The 18086-nt window shown below is 39.4% G+C and overlaps 1 protein-coding gene across 9 annotated transcripts; it reads left to right on the top strand.

Moving 5' to 3' along the window:
* The first annotated feature begins 329 nt into the window (after positions 1-329).
* TMEM144 (transmembrane protein 144) lies at positions 330-16672 on the top strand. Of its 9 annotated transcripts, XM_037377905.1 has the most exons (14): positions 395-1256; positions 2252-2330; positions 2622-2707; positions 3934-4130; positions 5330-5452; positions 5841-5940; positions 6473-6553; positions 8464-8545; positions 9678-9748; positions 10531-10649; positions 11964-12083; positions 12551-12648; positions 14639-14692; positions 15862-16672. In XM_037377905.1, the coding sequence occupies exons 4-14, from the start codon at positions 3992-3994 to the stop codon at positions 15943-15945; spliced, it is 1071 nt and encodes a 356-aa protein (XP_037233802.1). In that variant the 5' UTR covers positions 395-1256; positions 2252-2330; positions 2622-2707; positions 3934-3991; the 3' UTR covers positions 15946-16672. The 9 variants fall into 9 exon arrangements, with proteins under 9 accessions (XP_037233816.1, XP_037233765.1, XP_037233802.1 ...); XM_037377919.1 differs by lacking the exons at positions 395-1256; positions 2252-2330 and adding an exon at positions 330-387; XM_037377868.1 differs by adding an exon at positions 370-387 and having other exon boundaries at positions 1087-2707.
* The last annotated feature ends 1414 nt before the right edge of the window (positions 16673-18086 follow it).

Genomic DNA, 18086 nt, shown 5'->3' with positions numbered 1-18086 from the left:
GCCCCTGGGCAGCAGCAGCGCGGCAGCACACGGGTGTGCCTCCACCGGAGCCGCGGCGCCGCCCCACCAGCGGCCGCCTAAGCCGGCGGAGGGCAAAGCGCTTTCGCAGGCCCTGCGCGCCGGAACGTACGGGTTCGCTCCGCGCTGCGCCCCGCCGGGCGGGCACCCGCCGCCACGGGGGCTGCCGGCCGCGGGGGACGGGCGAGCGGAGCAGCCCCGGGCCCGCCCCGGCCTCCGCCTGCTCAGCCCCGCCCCGCGCCGGGATGGGGAAGCGGATGGGGAGGAGGCGGGACGGGGCGAGGGGAAGCGGATGGGGAGGAGGCGGAACGGGGTGAGGGGCTGCGCAGGCCTGGGCGGGAGGCCGGAGCGGCGGGGGAGGCCGGAGCGGTAGCGCGGCGGGGCTGGGGTGGCGGTAGCGCGGCGAAGGCTCGGGCCGCACGGAGGGCCCCGCCGGCTGAGGGAGCGGGGAGCGGAGCGCCGTCAGAGGCGCCGCGGCGGCCACCGGGGTCAGGGCGGTGCCTGGCTGGAGGGGCTTCCTCAGCTCCTCCCGGGGCGCGTTGCCGAGCGGTTGTGCCGCCCCGCGGTCCCAGGGCCGGGCCTGCCCCGCCGCCTGGTGGCCCTGCCTCACGGGAGCCCGGCCGCCGTGGAGCCTCTGGGCGCAGCGTGCGCCGGTGCCGGGGCCCCGCAGCGCCTGTGCGTTGCGCTCTCCGAGCTGCTGCCCGAACTGCGGCGTTCGCTTGAGGGAGCGTCTTAGGGACGCAAAGAAGCGTTTCTTGAGCAGCTGGTCAGAGGCCGTGGTGTCCCCTGAGGACATCGCTCAGAGCCGCCTCGGGTCTGATCGGAGCCTCCTAAAACCAGGATGGGCATAGCCACCCTTGATGGCAAATAGGCGATAGGAGAAATGCATATGTCAGTGTGGCACACCACCTTTAAAAATACCTGTTCTGTCGGACCTGCCCTGAGGTGAAAGCTTGTGATGCCCTCGGGCAGGCTGCTCGGTTGCACGGCTGCCTGGTCAAACCAGAGGGTAGCAGTATGTTAGTGTTGCGTTCAGGGAGCATCATCATTTGTTGTGTCTGTACAAAGGAAGAAAATGGCGGCACATCTCTGAGGAAACTGTGAAAATACAGAGTGCAACCTTCCAGCAAAGTGAACCAGTGAAGTCAGTAGGATAAGGGCAGTGTGTGGCAACAAAATTCCATTATATTTCCTCTGCAGCTTGGAAACCCCAAGTGCCCTTCATTAAGGGCTACTGGGTGAGAAAAAACCCTTCAGTAACAGCAACTATTCCATTTGTCTCTGCTTGAGTTTCAGATACAACCACTATATTCTAGTATCTTAGCAGCTTCAACAAGCGCATCTGGTTTGGCATCTAGTAGCTATAAGTCTTTGAAGGCACGTATGCTGCAAGCGCATCTGGCAGTAACATGGGATTGCAGATAAGAAAAGAGGCTTTTACTGAACTCTCTGAAGCTCTCTGGTGTGCAAAGCGGGTGCAGGCGTGCCGGTTCATTATTTGCGCTTGACCTTCAATCAATTGTACAAGAAGGGACCTCTGGAGGTCATCTAGTCAACTCTGCTTAAAGCAGTGCTATCATTGAAGTTAGAGCAAGTTGCTCCAGGCCTTGTCCGGTTGAGCTTTCTCTTAAAGGCTTGAAAATGGAGTTGAAAGTTGGGTCTGAAATTTAGCCAGATGTGGAGCTAAGTGGCCCAACAAATTTTAAGCAGTCTGAATGAAACAATGCTCTTTCTTCATTTGAACTGGAAGTTGTGTTTCTGCTTTTGGTGTCATGATTCTGGTTCTCCAATTGCGCAAGACTTCAATGTGCACAGTGTAGAGATTCTTGGATTATAAAAAGCAAGCAGAAAAGTATATTGCCCCACAGCACACGGATTTCTCTTAGTAGATACAAAACCAAAATATTTTTGAAGTAACATTTCTCTGTACGTTAACGGAATAAAAAAGGCTGGTAAACCACTTTTGATTTAAAAGGTTCTTAGTATTTAACCAGCATAATGACTTAGTGATTTAAAGGCTAAAGTGCTGAGTCCCGCATTCATGGAGGTACAGTGTAATCAGCTTTATTGCTATGTCCTTAGCAGGATGAAGTTCCTGTGCAAAACCCAGCTCTTGTGCCTTACTTACCCACTAAATGAATTAAATGCCTTCACTCCATGAGTCAAGGTTGATGGAGTGAAGATTGCTGATCTAGGCCTTTATCTGTGTTAATCCATTCTTGTGGTGTCACAGTGTTCCATAGCCTGTGAAGTCAGTCTTTGAAGAATCCCTAGCATTGTTATTTGCACTGCTCAGTGTCTACAGGTCCCAGGTGAGACATACTTCATTGGAAGAGTCTTAAATAGAGTGAAAACTTCCAGGAGAAGCTAGTCCTTTAAGTAGGCAAGAGAGATGAAGAGTGAAAAAGATAAATGGAAACACCCAGGTGCCATTGTACCTTCATGATGTGGCTTCTAAATGTCATCTCTGTTTTCATTAAGTACTCAAATTTAACATATGCTGAGGATTTCAAGATTTTAAAGGGGAAAATTGTAGAACCTAAGTGGTCATATTAGTTGTGGGATTGAACTTTTCACCTGCTAATGCAAATAATTAATTTCAGCCAGTACTGGTGGCCCTGCTGAAGCTGTAGATAAAAGCACCACCTCAGCAGATGCAGTTCTCAGTGTCCTGAGGACTCCAGAGAAGGTAAGGCTGCCGGGTAAAATAAGATGAAAGCATGTGCAGTTGCTGATTTCTTCCTTTTTAATAGAGTGTAGTCACAGCACCCCTTACAAGAATTGGCAGAATTTCCACCATGCTATTTCAGCTTTTTTCCTCCAGGCAGTAGCTAGTCCACCGCCACTGGTGGATGTTGAACTGCATAAGGAAGTAATTTGATTCAGTATAAATAGCATTACTATGACAACAGAATTGGATGCGTAACTTTATATATGTATATATATGCCCCTTTATACTGACAGCATATTAGGTATCCCGTTGCCATTTGAAGTTAAATTTCCAAATGCTTTTCTTACATGTAGTCTTTTAAGTGTGGTATGCAATGATCATGTTACTGTAGTTGTCCTCGGAGCTACCTCTTCTGTCCATGAAGTTCTGTCCATGAACCTCTTCTATGAAGTCTTAATTCATATTGAAAGTGTATATGTGGTACTTCTGTTGAGTGTAACCTCAAGATGAATCTCCCACTTTAAAAAACCAAAAGGGAGGAGGGGAAGGGATAATTTAAATTTAATAACTACTACTTTAGATATGGATACAATAAATTTAAAAAGGTATTTGCTTTCTTATTATAGTTATGTGGAATGAATGAAGAAACTTTGAGAGGCAGCTTCTCCCTTTGTTCCCCACAGAAAATACGAAGCTTTATGGACATTTCGTATTAGCTGGAGCAATTCCTGTGATTACTTTATGATCCTACATTGATCTCACTGTGGCATCCATAGAATCTCTGTGCCTGTTTCTGACTTCTAGGCAGTGGGGCTGCAAACTGCTGTAGCTTCTTCTGCCACTTCAGATTTTGCCTAACCACTGCTTTTTCTACACACCCCAGTGTGATTTGGCTACTGGAATAAAGAATATCCTGACAGGGCATCACCCTAAAGCATCAGGGCTTCCCGTAGGCCTCACAGATTCAAATCCTCAAAACCTTGTAGTGCATCTCTGCATTCACGTTGCATGTTTTCTAACATGCTTTTCTGTGAAGCAGATTATGGAACAAAAAATTGTCTTTTTTTTTTTTTTTGGTGCATCTGTTCTTAAGTTACTTCATTCACAATGACAGCGTTTCATGGGATTCTACAGTATGCTTTGCAGACCGTTCCAGGATTTAAGAAATGGATAAGTAGGGTCCTTTATGTTTCAGATCTCTGAATTTAATACTCCATGTGTTTAATTCCACCTTCTGATTTCAGAATCTGTAAGGACCTGCAGCAAAACAACTCCACAAAAAGAGGCATCTTCAGAGCAAAGATGAACATCGGGAAAGCTTACAATACCTTTAACATGAGCAATGGAACAGATCTAGCTATTGGCTTTACCTCTTCCACAGTAGCTATCCTTCTATTTGGGACAAACTTTGTGCCTATTAAGAAGTTTAATACTGGTGATGGTAAACTTATTTTTTTTTTTTGTTGGCTTTGGTATATTTCCTAATGGGAATAGTATTTTTACCAGCAAATATGAGAGTTTCTATTGCTAGAGTTACAAATATCATCACAGCCTTAATCCATAAAGCGTGTTTTAATTTTCTTTGCTATTGTTAGGGTATAAAGCAGTAATGTATTGGTTCAGGATGTGGCAAATCTTTAGAAGAGCCTTTTTTATGTGGTGGTGTGCATTTTAACAGTGATGTTGTATGTTTCATGAGCATTTTGCAATGGAGAGTGAAATGTCCTTTCTCCTACCCTTGTGGGGATTCTTAAATACACAGTGGTTTTAATACTGTAAAAGTTGTTGGACTTTAGAGTATTGCCTTTCAGTTGTGGACCTAACATAAAAACAACCAAAAACTGAGATTGTAATACTTTTATCTGGTGACTTACTAAGAGGAAGCAATCACTTCTATTTCCTGCTTGGAATTTTATCATTTTACAGTACTAGGTTCATGTTGTATTTGCATGTTTATAGGAAGCATAGACAATTACCAGATTCCTGAATGAATAAATCTGCCATTATGTTTTGGCAAGAATGGTATCTGCATTACAGGCTGGATATAACCTCTCTCTGCTTTGTGCCAAATATGGTCCTAACAAGACAAGGCTAGACTTCAAAGTGAAAGTCTTAGTTCACCTGGCATGCAGTTAACAGGTCTGCCTTGTTGATCCTTTAGATAATCTACAAAGGTAGAAGAGATCTGTCCGAAGTTTTTGTCATCCTCAGTGTCCTGGGTTAGTGGAACAGCCTGAGCCCTGAGCTTTGAAGGAGTTTTGTCCTGTGCAGTCATCTGTGTTATCTGTTGCTAGGGTGGTGGGAGAAGTTTGCAGTAACTGAATAGCCTCTTTGTCAGAAGCCTATCAAGATTTTTGTATGTTTGAGATTCAGGGCCTGTGTAAATTTTGTCCAGCAAAGCGTCTTTTGCAGCTGCATAAAAAGAATGCATGGTAAGGAAAAGACTGACAGAATTATAATACCCCACCCTAAAATGCATCTTTAAAATATATCGTAACACAGTTCCCAGAAATTCACAAAGGAGGTGGCCACCTTTTGATTTTTTTCTGTACTGTTTTATCTAAAATATAATATTGTTAAGAGATTCACACATGCAGTATTCTACAAGTTCTCTGTTATGTGCATTTGATTTTTCCGTAGGTATGTTCTTCCAATGGATTCTCTGTGCCTCCATATGGATAGTTTCTTTGGTGGTCAATTTAATCCAGAATTGCCCCCGGTTTTGGCCTCTGGCTATGGTTGGGGGTTTTGTGTGGGCTACAGGTAAGGATAAAGAGATTCTATTCCTTAAAATGCAAAGTAATCCTAACTCTTCATAAAAAAGAAGCAGTGATAAAAACTTTTCTATATATAAAGTAGTAGTTATTTGACTTTTTAAAGTCTCAGTATTAACAGAGCTGTACCCTTACAGCAAATAGCATTTTATTATGCTTATCTTACAAGCAGCAAATTCACACCAAAAATAACTATTAAAATGGAACTGAGGAAAAGTCCACGTTTAATGTTTGGAAGTTTTTAAAACACTATCTCCTACCACCTAAGAGTTGCCTGAATTTCTTTGCCTTCTGAACAGTCACAGAATCTAAAGCTAAATATGCAAGATCACAGTCAAGCTTTTAAATTGATTTTAATTTTGTTTTTTGTATTTCAGGCAATGTCACAGTTGTCCCTGTTGTTAAGACTATTGGCTTAGCTCTTGGTCTTTTGATATGGGCTTCTTTTAATTTGCTGACAGGTTGGGCAAGTTCAAGGTGAGTATGTTTAAGTCATACATAATTAACGTTGCTAATTTTTCATTAATAACTGCAATAAAAACACTTATCACTAATAAAGAGTATTTATCATAGAAATGAGTTCTTTTTCCCTTTCAGTGGAAAGTACTCAGGTTAATTATTTTATCTTCTAGTGTTTCCTTTGTTTCAATAGGAAGAGGAATGCCCAATGACGTTCATTAACAAAATTGAGTGAATAAATAATGTCTCTGTTAATGTAAAACTAGTACACTGCATTTTTTCTTCTACAGCCTGGGCTGATAAGATAAATTAACTTCAATTTTTAAATAACCAGATTAAAAAAAAAAAATCAGTGTAAATTAAATTAGTTTAAAGATTAATTTTGTAAAGTAAACATAGCTTTTTTAAGTCATCTGAAGCGCTGATCCAATATTGCAAATATAAACTCAAGCAGAATTATTTACATGAGTAAAGTCTTCCAAGACTGGGTTATAATCTAACTACTTGTATGCAGTCAGTGCAACTAAGTGAAACTGGTTAAATTTTCCAGGTTTGGCTGGTTTGGAATTGACCCAGAAGAGGTATCCAGACCAATCTTAAATTATATTGGAGCTGGACTTTCACTCTTAAGGTAAAAAATTATTCTTAAAATAAATTTCTGTAATGTAAAATATAAATATAATAACCACAGGGACAATATAACTAAAGGGTAAATGTATTGAAGTATTTTTTGCAAATTGATTTACTGCACAGTTCATGAGCTATCCATACGTACCTGGTCAGTGTTGTATGTCAGAATAGAAACATACATGATATGCAGTACAGAGGTGAAATGGGTATTCATAATTGCAGAAATGTGTTTTTATGCTGATAGGCATGGCCAAGGCAGAACAGTGATGCACGGATTGTCTCTAGCTAGGTTGTTCAAGTGGCTCACTTCCCCAGGTTTGTGAGAGAGGAAGAACTGTCTAGAAGAATCTTGGTGAGAAAACGTCTGATTTCTGATCTGTCGGGGTACAAATCCTTCCCCTTAACTGCAGATCCCTTCCCAGATCCTTCAGGGTCCATGAAAAGCCAGACGCTTTGCATTATCTCTAGTCCTTAATAGCTCCCTGTCTTGTAACTTAAGCCACACTTACAACATCGCCCAACAGTGGTGCCCTTTGGGATCTTTGGAAGGGCTTCTACTCTTATTTTTTTGTTTATGATTTGTACAAGTGCACATTTTGGTCCAAACACAGGAAAGAGGGTCTTTGTTACATAGCAGTGTTCTTGCTTTCCAGCTGGGTGGCCAGGAAGGTCTTTCTAGGAACGTAACACTGGCCCTAAATCCTAGGGGCAGTAGGCTTGCCATAAGCGTGCTAAGCAGCCAATGCACTTTAATGCCTTTAGAAAAAGAAGGGCATTAAGAACATGGAGATGGTGGAGCCATAGTTGATTGCTGTGGAAGAGCCACTGCCTTAGATTCACGAATTTGGATTGCAGTCTTCCTCTTTCCTAAGAGTCCACAGCTTTTTACCCATTACCATTAGGTGTAGCAGATGATTTTGTATGGTACCCAGAAAATGGTAGCAGTACTGCTGTTTTTGCCTTGTTGAATTCATTCAACTCACCACCTGCTTCCTGCCTCTTTCTGAGATATTACGGACAAGTGATTAACAGAGAAGATGGTTGTGACAGAATATGTTTTCCTGGCAAGCTGCACAAAGCCTGTGTATGTTGCTCTGCAGTGCTCAGAAGCATGCATTTCATTTTAGCCTCCTGTGTGGAACCGGTATATGTTTGTCTAGTCCCTCTGGAGGAAGCTGACATCGTTTCATATCTATCCTTATTCCTTCAGTAGGAGATGAGTCATTCTTTAAATGGAGACATTCTGTTTACAATTATGAGAAGGAATCTCTAAATCATTAAAATAGCTCTCATAAAAATATAAAAACAGATCCTGCCAGTTGTGGTTGCACATACTTACCTGATTTCCTGGGGCTGGGGCACAAGTAGTTACGTTTACCCTTTCTTCTCCATTTTCTTCACTTCGTGCACTGGAGCACCACTGAGCCATACTCCTTCGACATATGCTTGACCCCCTGTAGGAGCAGCATTCCCTCACTCACATATGATAGAAGACTGAAAATGAACTTAGTTTCTTGAGCACAGAGCCAATTCTGTGCAGGTTTAAGCTTTTCCATATAGAATTTTCGTGCAGAGTTCCATCGTGTGTGTGGTTTAGCACAAAAGGGCACTGTTAACTAAAGCAGCTGTTGTTAACATGTGGTTGTAACTGCACACTATAAAATGGAGACATTTCAATCCCATTACATAGAGGAGAGATCTATAAAGTAATACAAAGACTAATTTATATACTTCCACTTAAGTTGTTTAAGACTGTTAAAAGCAATTGCATTTTAAAAATACATTGAAGTGACTCTAGGGCAATAATGAAAACAAAGTAATACGCCTACAAATATGTTTGGTCTCTGGACACTAAATGTTATGTCCTTGTGAGCTGACGTGATATTTATTGGTCTATTTTTCTCTTCTGAGTGCTGTCATATTTCTTTTTATAAAAACTGAAGTCCAGACTTCTTCAGCTTCATTAGAAAGCACACCTTTACTGAGAGAAAGTGTAAGTACTCTACAGTTGTTGTTTTACAGCAGCGAAAGTACATACCCATTTGAAAACAAGAAAGTTGCTTAATGTTAATCAGATTTTCTAGGATTTATGGTGGAATACAACCAATGCAAATGTATGTAGTTTTATGTATTTAATTTAGGGATCTTGCATATCCAGTTGAATGTGAGCAACAGAAAAGCTTTTCCCTTAGTAGTCCTATTTCGTTATGGCAGAGGTTATATGAAAGATAAAATGTATTACTTTGCTACCAGAGAAGAGGAAGCAATTTTAATTAAACTGTAAAATTAGGAAGGTGCTTAGATGAAAGGCAGCGGCGTGTGATTCTCATCCACCAGATTTTTGACACATTACAGAGCCAGGAGATTGTCAAGAATTGCTGATTCTCAGCATCAGCTGTGACACAGGTTGGAGGCCAACAAGGGTTGCTAGATTGGCTGTTGCTCCTTTGGGAGCCCAAAGTACAGAACAAAAGCTGGAGAGCAGTAGGCTGCTAGTACTATTGTACCTTACTCTTGTAGGTCGGTGCTCAGTTGCTACCTGAACAGAGAGTTTCTGTCTGTGCTCCATGTTCATAAGAGGTGCAGTCTACCAGACCAAATCACAGAAGACAATCTGATTGCAGGATTAGAATAAAGGGATGTTGCAATTTCTTTATGCTATGGGCAAGTGTGGTTATTTCCGTGTTTGCAAATAGTCCTAGTATTCTGATAGTAACACCAGAGCTATCAACGAAAGAAAAAACTACATCATAAATAAATTCTGTAGATGAAATCATTTTACATTTGAGGAAGGACAAGTTCTGAAAGTCAGATCTACCTTCATGCGGATAAAAAAAAAATGGCTAGCAAGTGCTCGATTATGTAGTAAACCCAAAGTCCATATCCAAACTCATAGTTGTAAACTTTGAGGTTCAGAGATCCAATTATCAGTTTATTTTATTTAAAAAAATAAATATTCTTCTTTCTTCAGAGTATTTCTTTAAATTCCTTTTGTTTCTCTTTCCATTTTCACTTTGTTTTCTTAGAGCAAAATGTTCTGTTTAATACAGTGTTTGACGTTTGGTGGTTTTTTTTTTTTAATCAAACTAAACTAAACTTGTGTGAAAACTCCTTGGTTTTTGCAGTCTATTAATGTTTCTGAAGATGCATCTGACTCATGGGTGGACAGATTTTCTCCAGCAAAAAAGAGGCTGATGTAAGTTATTAACAGTTCTTTTACTGGTACAGGCCAAGTAGCCAGAGAAAGTAGTTGATGAGCACAGCATAAGAGCAGAATTTGTGTCCTGTGGTTTTCCTAGCACAGCCATGCACTAATAAATAACAGTTTTTAAAGTACTAGTGTAGTGTGCGTATCTATACATACATAGCTGCACAGATAATTATTTAATTTGCACTGTTGAGTGTGCTTTATCTTGCCAGTTAAGTACTAGTTAATACTACGAAAGAACAACATTTGGCAAAGTAAGTAGCAATAGGAGCTAAGTTATTACAGAGCTGGTTTTTATCACCTGGTTGATTAGCACTCCAGCATAGAAGGAGCCTGTGCTAGTAACGTACTTCCAGGTGTGGTTTCCAAGTGAATACATCTGGAGAAGGCACAGTAGTATGGTAAGGAAATAGCAGAAGTGCTCCAAGGTGGAAGCAGCAGCTAGTGAGGGGCTGATGTGAGGAGTGGAGGCAGCCAAGAACACAATGATCTGGAGGTGGAGGAGGGGACTAAAAAGACAACAAACCTGGTTGTTTATAATAGTTACAAAGAATAAGTAGACTGCAACGGTGAGGCTGAGGGATGGAGCATTTTAATTATTTTGTTTGTTTTCTCCTAGCTCTGCTTTTAAGAAAACCTAATTAGTTGATTTCTTTTGTTTTCGTATGATTCATAGTCTTAACTGCTGTATTGGATTTGCTTGTGTGGATTTTCTACTTCCGTAATTAATGCTAGGCTATTTTCTCTGATTTTTTTTTCACTTTTTAAAGAGGATGTAGTCTGGCTGTAGTAGCTGGAATACTCTATGGTTCCAGTTTTGTACCAGTGCTTTACATCAAGGACCATGGAAGAAGAAACGAAACTGTGTACACAGGAGCAAGTCAATTTGGTAAAGGCTAATAGATCACTTCTACTTGATTTCATTGTATATTGTGTTCTCCTGCTTTTGTAAAGGCATAGAGTGCAATTCTTGATGTGCCTGAAAATATGTTGTGACAGCTTACCAGTTCTGCATTACATGTCGCCGTAATCATAGTAGTAGCACTCCTTTTTTCTCAGAGGTGAATTACACCATTAAAAGAACAGTGAGAAACAGCCCAGAGGATACCATAATAACTCGTAGCTATGTTTCAGAAGGCGTTAGATACTAGCACTCTCAAAACACAAAATTTGTATGCCTGGAACATGAGGTAAACAAGGGCAAGGCTGCCAGTTGCCCAATTGGTACACTGATAGAGGAAGAGCTTGATCAAAACTGATGATCAGAAGAGATATATAACAACATAAGTAATTAAAACCTTGTAGGGTTTTGAAATGGAAACCTTTTGATGTAAGTCTAATTGGCAATTTCAAACAATGTTTCCCCAGAAGTATTTTCCTTAAGGTTTAGTGTATAGTCTGTCAGGTCTTAAGAGCAATGTATTGCTGAGACCGCATAATGTTCTCATTAAGAAATTGTTTGTTGTCATCACATACGATTTGTCTTGAATACTGCAACTTACGTATTCCCCAGCTAGACAAAACAGATGTTATCGTCACTGTAGCTGCCTTTCCTCTTGGGAATTTACAGCTCCAAGGAGATAGAGATCACCTTGCTACCTGCTTCTGCTTTGCCAAGTCGGAAATACTTTTTTTAGCACAAATGAAGTCCATAAGGGATTTATTATTGTTAATGATTATAGTGGTCAAAATTGTGATACATTATTAAAGATTTTTAAAAAAGGATAAAACTGTGCTGTGTTTAGCTTATACGATACGTGGAGTTGTCTTGCCCTTAAATGTACAGAAAACAAACAAGGCTATGCAGGAACACAGGTGTAGATGGTCAGGACAGGATGTAATTATGTAAAATCCCCACCCTAGTTTTGTAGCCTCATCTGAGGATTTTCTTAAGGTTTTAATAAACCAATTCAGTAGTTTGACTATTACTAAGGTTCCAAAAATAACAACTGGCAGAAATGCCTAAAAGCCCATAAAAAAATGTTAGGGTCAACGCAGCAATTAATTCATGTTTAATGTATGTGTGATTGACCAATTCCATCCAGTCAGACTAGCCGCTGTCTTCATCACAATTGAATGTGAGTTGTTAGCAGTAGCACCTTACGTGGTTTTTTTCTTATGCAAATGCTGTCAGTGAAATAAAGTTAGTTAAAATTAATAACTGATGTTTTAGGCTGATATAATTTTGTCATTTCTCTTTCAGATTTAGATTATGTTTTTGCACACTTCAGTGGAATATTTCTTACAAGTACCATTTACTTTTTGATCTACTGCGCAGTCAGGAAAAATAGACCTAATGTTTATCCTCAAGCCATATTGCCAGGTATGACTTTTATTAAAATTAGCAATTAATTTCAGTTATTCTGACCATTTTGCAATAATTAGTTCAAGCTGTATGTGTTTGAATTGTAATTCACCTTTCACTTTTTGGTCTCTTTTGAAAGATCACTCCTATTAGGTTAATTAATTAAGGTTAAGAAACAGTGATAAATTTTGTTCTAATCTGAAGCTAGAACAAAATGACATTGCATACAGCAGGTTTTCAAAATTTCATTCTGCCAGAGTGGAGAGTGCATTGCCCAGAAAATTGTGAACTTTAATTTGCTACTTCAGTTGTACTAGCCAATTTTATCGCTTGACCTTTGGTTTAGATTATCGGAGCCAGCTTGTTAAAGTGGTTAGCATACTAAAATACATACAGTTTCTGTATTGTGCTACAAATATAAATGTTCCACAAATTGCTGTCTATACCTTACTGTGCATGTTGATGATTGGGATCTGTTTTTTTAGGGTTTGTTTCTGGTGTGCTTTGGGCAATAGCCAATTGCTGTTGGTTCATAGCCAATCACTATCTCGGCGCTGTGGTCAGCTTTCCAATAATTACTGCAGTAAGTATATAAAAAATAAAATCTCTGACTAGAATTAAGTGAAGGTTTTTGGTTTTTTCCCTCCTGTTTGTGGAATTAAGTTGAAATTATGACATGTCTAAAGCATTTGAATCAAGAGTATACATTGCCTTTTCTGCTTGTCTGTGCTAGGCTTTGGTTTTCTAGGAGGATATGTGGCAGTGACAGGCACCATCTTGGCAATGCCAAGCTTAAAACCCCAGAAGAATTGAAAGTGTGAGTCCTGAGGCTATGTAAAAGTCAAAGCTTTGTAGTCAGAACTATATCAATATTGAGTAGTAAACTGAAGTGATTAAAAGAAACATTTTATGCTTTCGGCCCAGCAAGTACATTTTGTTCCGGATGTTCTTATTTGTGACTTTTATCGTCTAGCAGTCATTTTGGTTGTCAGGTATATTTCCTGTTTACAGTTCTTGAACAAACAGAAAAGATTAGGTATTGCTGAAAAAATGTTCTTATGCAAATGAGGGGAAAATAGGTTGGCCCATTTTGTCTGGTTTATTCCTAGTTATGATACCATAACCTTTAAAGCACCGTTTATTTCCAGAAGCTGCATAAATTCCATTACTATGTAAAAATAAAACTTTGCCTTTACTCTCTTCCCAATCTGCTAGATGGTGATGCAAAAGCGGATAACTTCTGACAAATGAAATTTCTTAAGTATCAAAACCAAAGTTTTGCTGAACAGCTGTATTTTTAGAAGCAAACTAATGAAACAACATTAATAGGGATTAAGCTTTGCCTCAAGATGCAGTAAATCAGAATAAACTCTGCAGTGTGCAATGAAAAAAAGACAGGCTTGGGATCATTCTAATTATAAATTGGAAGGATTAATGGAAAGCAGCTTTAGTAACTTAGTTATCAGTATGCCTAAAGGGCAAGGATGTAAAGTCATGAAATGAAAAATGTAAGGACAGCACAGATGAGAAACTGCCGGTCTGGACCACAGGTTCAGAACTGCTGCTTTATTTCATCCCAAAGTGAATTTCAGACAGCTATTCATCACATTCCTTTTAGAATTTGTTTAATTTCTAAAATACATTCCTCTCACAGTGTACGTTATCTAAAAAGTGAAATAACACCTTAGCTATTATTCAAATAATAGTTGGTAATTTCACTAGGAAACAGCACCCACAGGTGTGAGGCAGTTTCCTGCTGGCCTGAATCTGTGTCCTGTCAGCTGTACAGAAGATGGAGAGAAGACGATCACTGTCCAAACATCTGTTTCTGGGAACAGCTCTAACGGGAAGCATTTATAGAGCCAGTTTTTGCTTCATTTTCAGCTAATACTTTTTCATCAGTCGTGAAAATTCAGATCACTGCTCCCACAGGGGAAAAACGATATTACTAAAAGTGCCTGGAAATTGTCGTTGTGTATCGCTGTCTGCTGTTAGCTAGGAAATCTGTACAGCAGCATCGGAGATAACCAGTATTTTCCTGACCTGGCTGGCTGGCTTTGTGCTTTGTCCAGATGCCTGCTATACAGGAAATGCATGTATGTTCCAGTCTTTTGATACCGTACTGAGCGATAAAATCAAACTCTGTCCAACTAGTTAGTCATGCCAATAAAGGAAATGTTGGGAATATCCATGGTAGCTGCTAATAAACCTGAATAGTCCTCTGAAATGTGGTAACGTCATGGACTGTACTTTGGACTGAAGTAAGGCGTATTATTTGGAGCCTACTACAAGAATGTGTAACAGCCAGCACAGACTCCAAAGTGCAATTTAAAAAGAAATTGTGCCTCTGGCTAAAGAGGCAAGAGACTTCTTTTTTTCATTCTTGAATATTTTTACTGTGTCTTACTTTATAAAGATTTCAGTGATGTTTTTGCCATGAGTGCTGTAATTATGTGGAATGGAAAGGCCTAAATTTGTTATCTGGACAAAATTCAACCACCCTGAGAACAGTAGTGAGAAGGCAGTACATTTTAATGAAGAGCTGTAATGTACAAATGAATCTTATCCTTTAGGGTCCTGGCCTTGTTGCTGCAATGTGGGGAGTCCTTGTATTTAAAGAAATCAAGGTAATCTTATTAGGTCTCTTACCTGATCTCTTCTGCTTGTCTCTAGCTGTAGGAACAGCATGAGTTGGTGTACAGCTGTATCTCTGTTTCTCTTCCTTATCTCTGTTTCTCTTCCTTACAAGTATTGCACTGTGAAGCCGAAAGTCGTATCATACAATGCTAAGTTTTCCACGAAAGATGAAGAACTGTGAACAATTTTTACAGGAATGAAGATTTGAGTTCCGTAACTGTATGAGCAGCAGTAGGAGTAAAGGAAGACTGTAGCAGGGCCAGGAGGATGTCAGGCACAGCCCTAGAGCAGCCTTTATTCGAGATAGTTCTTTCAGTGTGGGCAGGGGAATGAACAGTTGTCCTAATAATCACATGGACAAGTAGACTAGACTTTTAGGGTCAGGTTCACCAAAGGACCAAAAAATGAGGTGGAGGTTAGTTGGCCTTGTCGGCTACTATAATGTGGAGATCCTAAGCTCATACATACGGCAGTGATTGCCTAGAACAGGCTAATTTACTCTACTGGATATTAACATATATGGCAGAAATTAATTTTTTAAGTAGAATTTGAAGCATTAAACACTAGCAGCTTAATCCTCGGGTTCACTTAGCTAATCTGTCCAGGATCCATAGTTACCTAATTTGCCATTAGACATGTTCTTTCCTAATGTTTCTGGTAACTGTGTAAAATGTGTTAGGCACATTTCTGGATCAGGAACTAGAAGTTCTCTCTTTCCCCCACTGCAGATCAATGTTTCGCCAGACTAAAGACCAACATGTTCATTATCCAAGTCATTGTCACTCACCAAGTCTTTTATCCTTCTCATACATTTTAGAAGTCTATGCATAAGTGCTTACTCCTTAAAAATAATCTGAAAACAGGCAAAGGCCTTTAAAAATACTCTTTGAAAAATTGCTGAATTAGTTCTGTAAATATTTTCATAAGTGTATGGTGCCATAGATTATCTGTATTAAACTCTTTTGAGCAGCAAATACATTACAAACTTTATATAAAAGAAAATGGTATAAAGTTTACCATTTCATGTTAATGGATTTATTCATTTTGTCATAAAATGAAACCCTAGTTCTTTTATTTTAACTTTTTATTTTCTTTTGGTGAAGTGATATCTATTATGACAACATGATACTTCTCTTTTTCTCTCCCATTGCCTATCCAGGGACTGAAAAACTACATTTTACTTTCAGTAGCATTTTGCATCATTTTGGCTGGATCACTCTCCACAGCTTTTTCTAAAGCTTGAAAGGATCTTCTGGACCAGTAGATGGTGCTACTGTTTAATATAAATAGAAAGACAATATTGGTATATCGCAATATATAATAACTTTCAAAACGTATGTCCAGTGTTTACCCTGATTTGCTTCAGACAAGTGGAAAATAAAACTTTTGCTAAATGTTCCTATTTGGCGTGAAAGAATCTGGAAATGATTGTTTCTGCATGTCTTGGAACACTAAAAATATCAAAGGATTTTATTAAAGCTAAATGATTTTACAGTTAATAATTTTTTTTCTGGTTCAGGTACTAAACTTCATGTCATCATAAATTGCAGTTCACTGTGGTAATGGTGAATAAAGGGATTTTAATTATTGGGCTGTAATACTGTATGTATTTGCAAGCTGATTTGTTTTACTATAATGTTCTGTCTTAGTGACTTGATTATAAAATGTCTTGTAAAAACTCTTATGGAACTGATACACGTGCAGACGTGAAACATTTTTAATTTAGAAGCATTATTCTTTAAAGCCATCAGTTTACATAAAAACACTGTCTTCCAATCACTTCAAATTTTGAAGGAAATAGGGGGGAGAAAAAAAGGTGCTGAAAATAAATTACTTGTGTTTGCTGCTGAACTGTTTAGTTGCAAGAATATTATGTAGAAATCGGTAAAGGATGCAAATAGTTGGGGAATATTGTTTGGCTTTTTTGTTTTGGTTGCAAGTAAACATTACATTTCTGCACTGCAACATGAGCTAAGTATGTGATTCAGTTTGTTTCCAAATAACTTTGAGCTTTTTCTGAATACTTAATTTTCTATGTAGCATATTCAAATCTTAAAAATTATGTATGTCGGTATTTATTACAGTGAAGCATCATGCTAAACTACCCAATCATTGTTCTGCCCAAAGCAAAAGGTTATGTATGTAGATGTAAATTGCTTCTGACAGTTGTTGTCTAACTTGTTTCTTTAAAAAAATAAACAAAAGAAGTAGTTTTCACAATATTTTTAGGCAAACTAACCAGATTCTAACTACCTGTCCTGCTAGAAGCCCTGATATCTAAAGGAAATTCCCCTTGAGGAATGTTACGACCACACTAACGTGGAGAACTTTTTATTTTCTTACTGATGGCAGCTAACCTTTATGTATTGAAAGCAAGTTGTCTGAACCTCCCCTTAGTCTTTTCTTCAGTATGTTGGACAACCCTGGCTCCTGCAGTCTTCCCTTGTTTGTAATGCGCTCATCATTTTTCTTGCTCTTTCCTGACCTCTCACTAAGTAGACTAGATCTCTGTAGAAAAACTGGACGTGGCAGTCAGCCTACAGTCTGAGAAAAACCAAGAGAAGCAGCAGTAAATATTTTTTTTTTTCATCCAATTTGCAAAGCCTGTTTGTGATTACACATCGTTGTATGACACTTTTTGCCATCACGGCTTGATAATTGTTAATGTGCTCAGACTGCAATCATAATTTCTCCTTTTTTTCCTTCCACCCTTTTTTGTCTCCTGTTTATCAGATTTGATCGTAGAACTGTTACTTAGCCTGCTTTTTCCCATCCTGTGTTGTTGTTTCCTACCCAAGTGTCAGAACTTGGTGTCTGACAGGGTTTTTTTCCCCCTTAAGGCATTTTGTTAATTGTGCTTTGTATGTCAGCCCCATCCTCCAACAAATTGGGAACATTTTCCAGCCAGATGTCATCTGCAAATTTAATAAACATGCTCTCTAATTATTGTCAATAATTTATGAAAATGCAGCATGCTACTAGCCTTTACTTACTTTTTGGAATCTAATTGAACACTTTTCACTCTGACAGGGAACAATTGAATGTTCTGGAGTACAATTTCCCTCTGTCTTATGGTGGGTTTATTTAGACTGCATGCTCCCAGCTTTTATTTAATGTCTGATAGAGTTGTTAAAGATACATGATGTGCACCACCCTAATACCTGATACCCAGTATCCAGGTCGGGCACAATTGCTTCTTGACAGATCCTTGCCCGTTAATCACCTAGCCATTGTTCTGTTAACAAGGAAGAGTTTGTTCACATGTTTTTGAAATAACTTGAATTCAGTTGGACATGTCTAGTTTCCCTAGATCAGTTTCCCTTCTTAAAGATCACAAGAACTTCTATATTCCTGGAATATACGCCATGCTGGAAATTTTCTGAT

Source organism: Falco rusticolus, chromosome 1 (genome assembly GCF_015220075.1).
Source record: "Falco rusticolus isolate bFalRus1 chromosome 1, bFalRus1.pri, whole genome shotgun sequence".
In the NCBI taxonomy this organism is placed as follows: Eukaryota; Metazoa; Chordata; class Aves; order Falconiformes; family Falconidae; genus Falco; species Falco rusticolus.
Note: the sequence above shows the minus strand (reverse complement) of the source record. Positions and strands in the feature narration are given on the sequence as shown.

What these genes read in the sequence shown, in the direction of transcription:
- TMEM144 (XM_037377919.1), top strand. Translation starts at nt 3,992, where the DNA reads ATGAACATCGGGAAAGCTTACAATACCTTTAACATGAGCAATGGAACA. An exon ending in GAAGTTTAATACTGGTGATG is followed by an intron (nt 4,131 to 5,329) that starts GTAAACTTATTT and finishes ATTTTTCCGTAG; the next exon opens with GTATGTTCTTCCAATGGATT. An exon ending in TTGTATTTAAAGAAATCAAG is followed by an intron (nt 14,693 to 15,861) that starts GTAATCTTATTA and finishes TTGCCTATCCAG; the next exon opens with GGACTGAAAAACTACATTTT.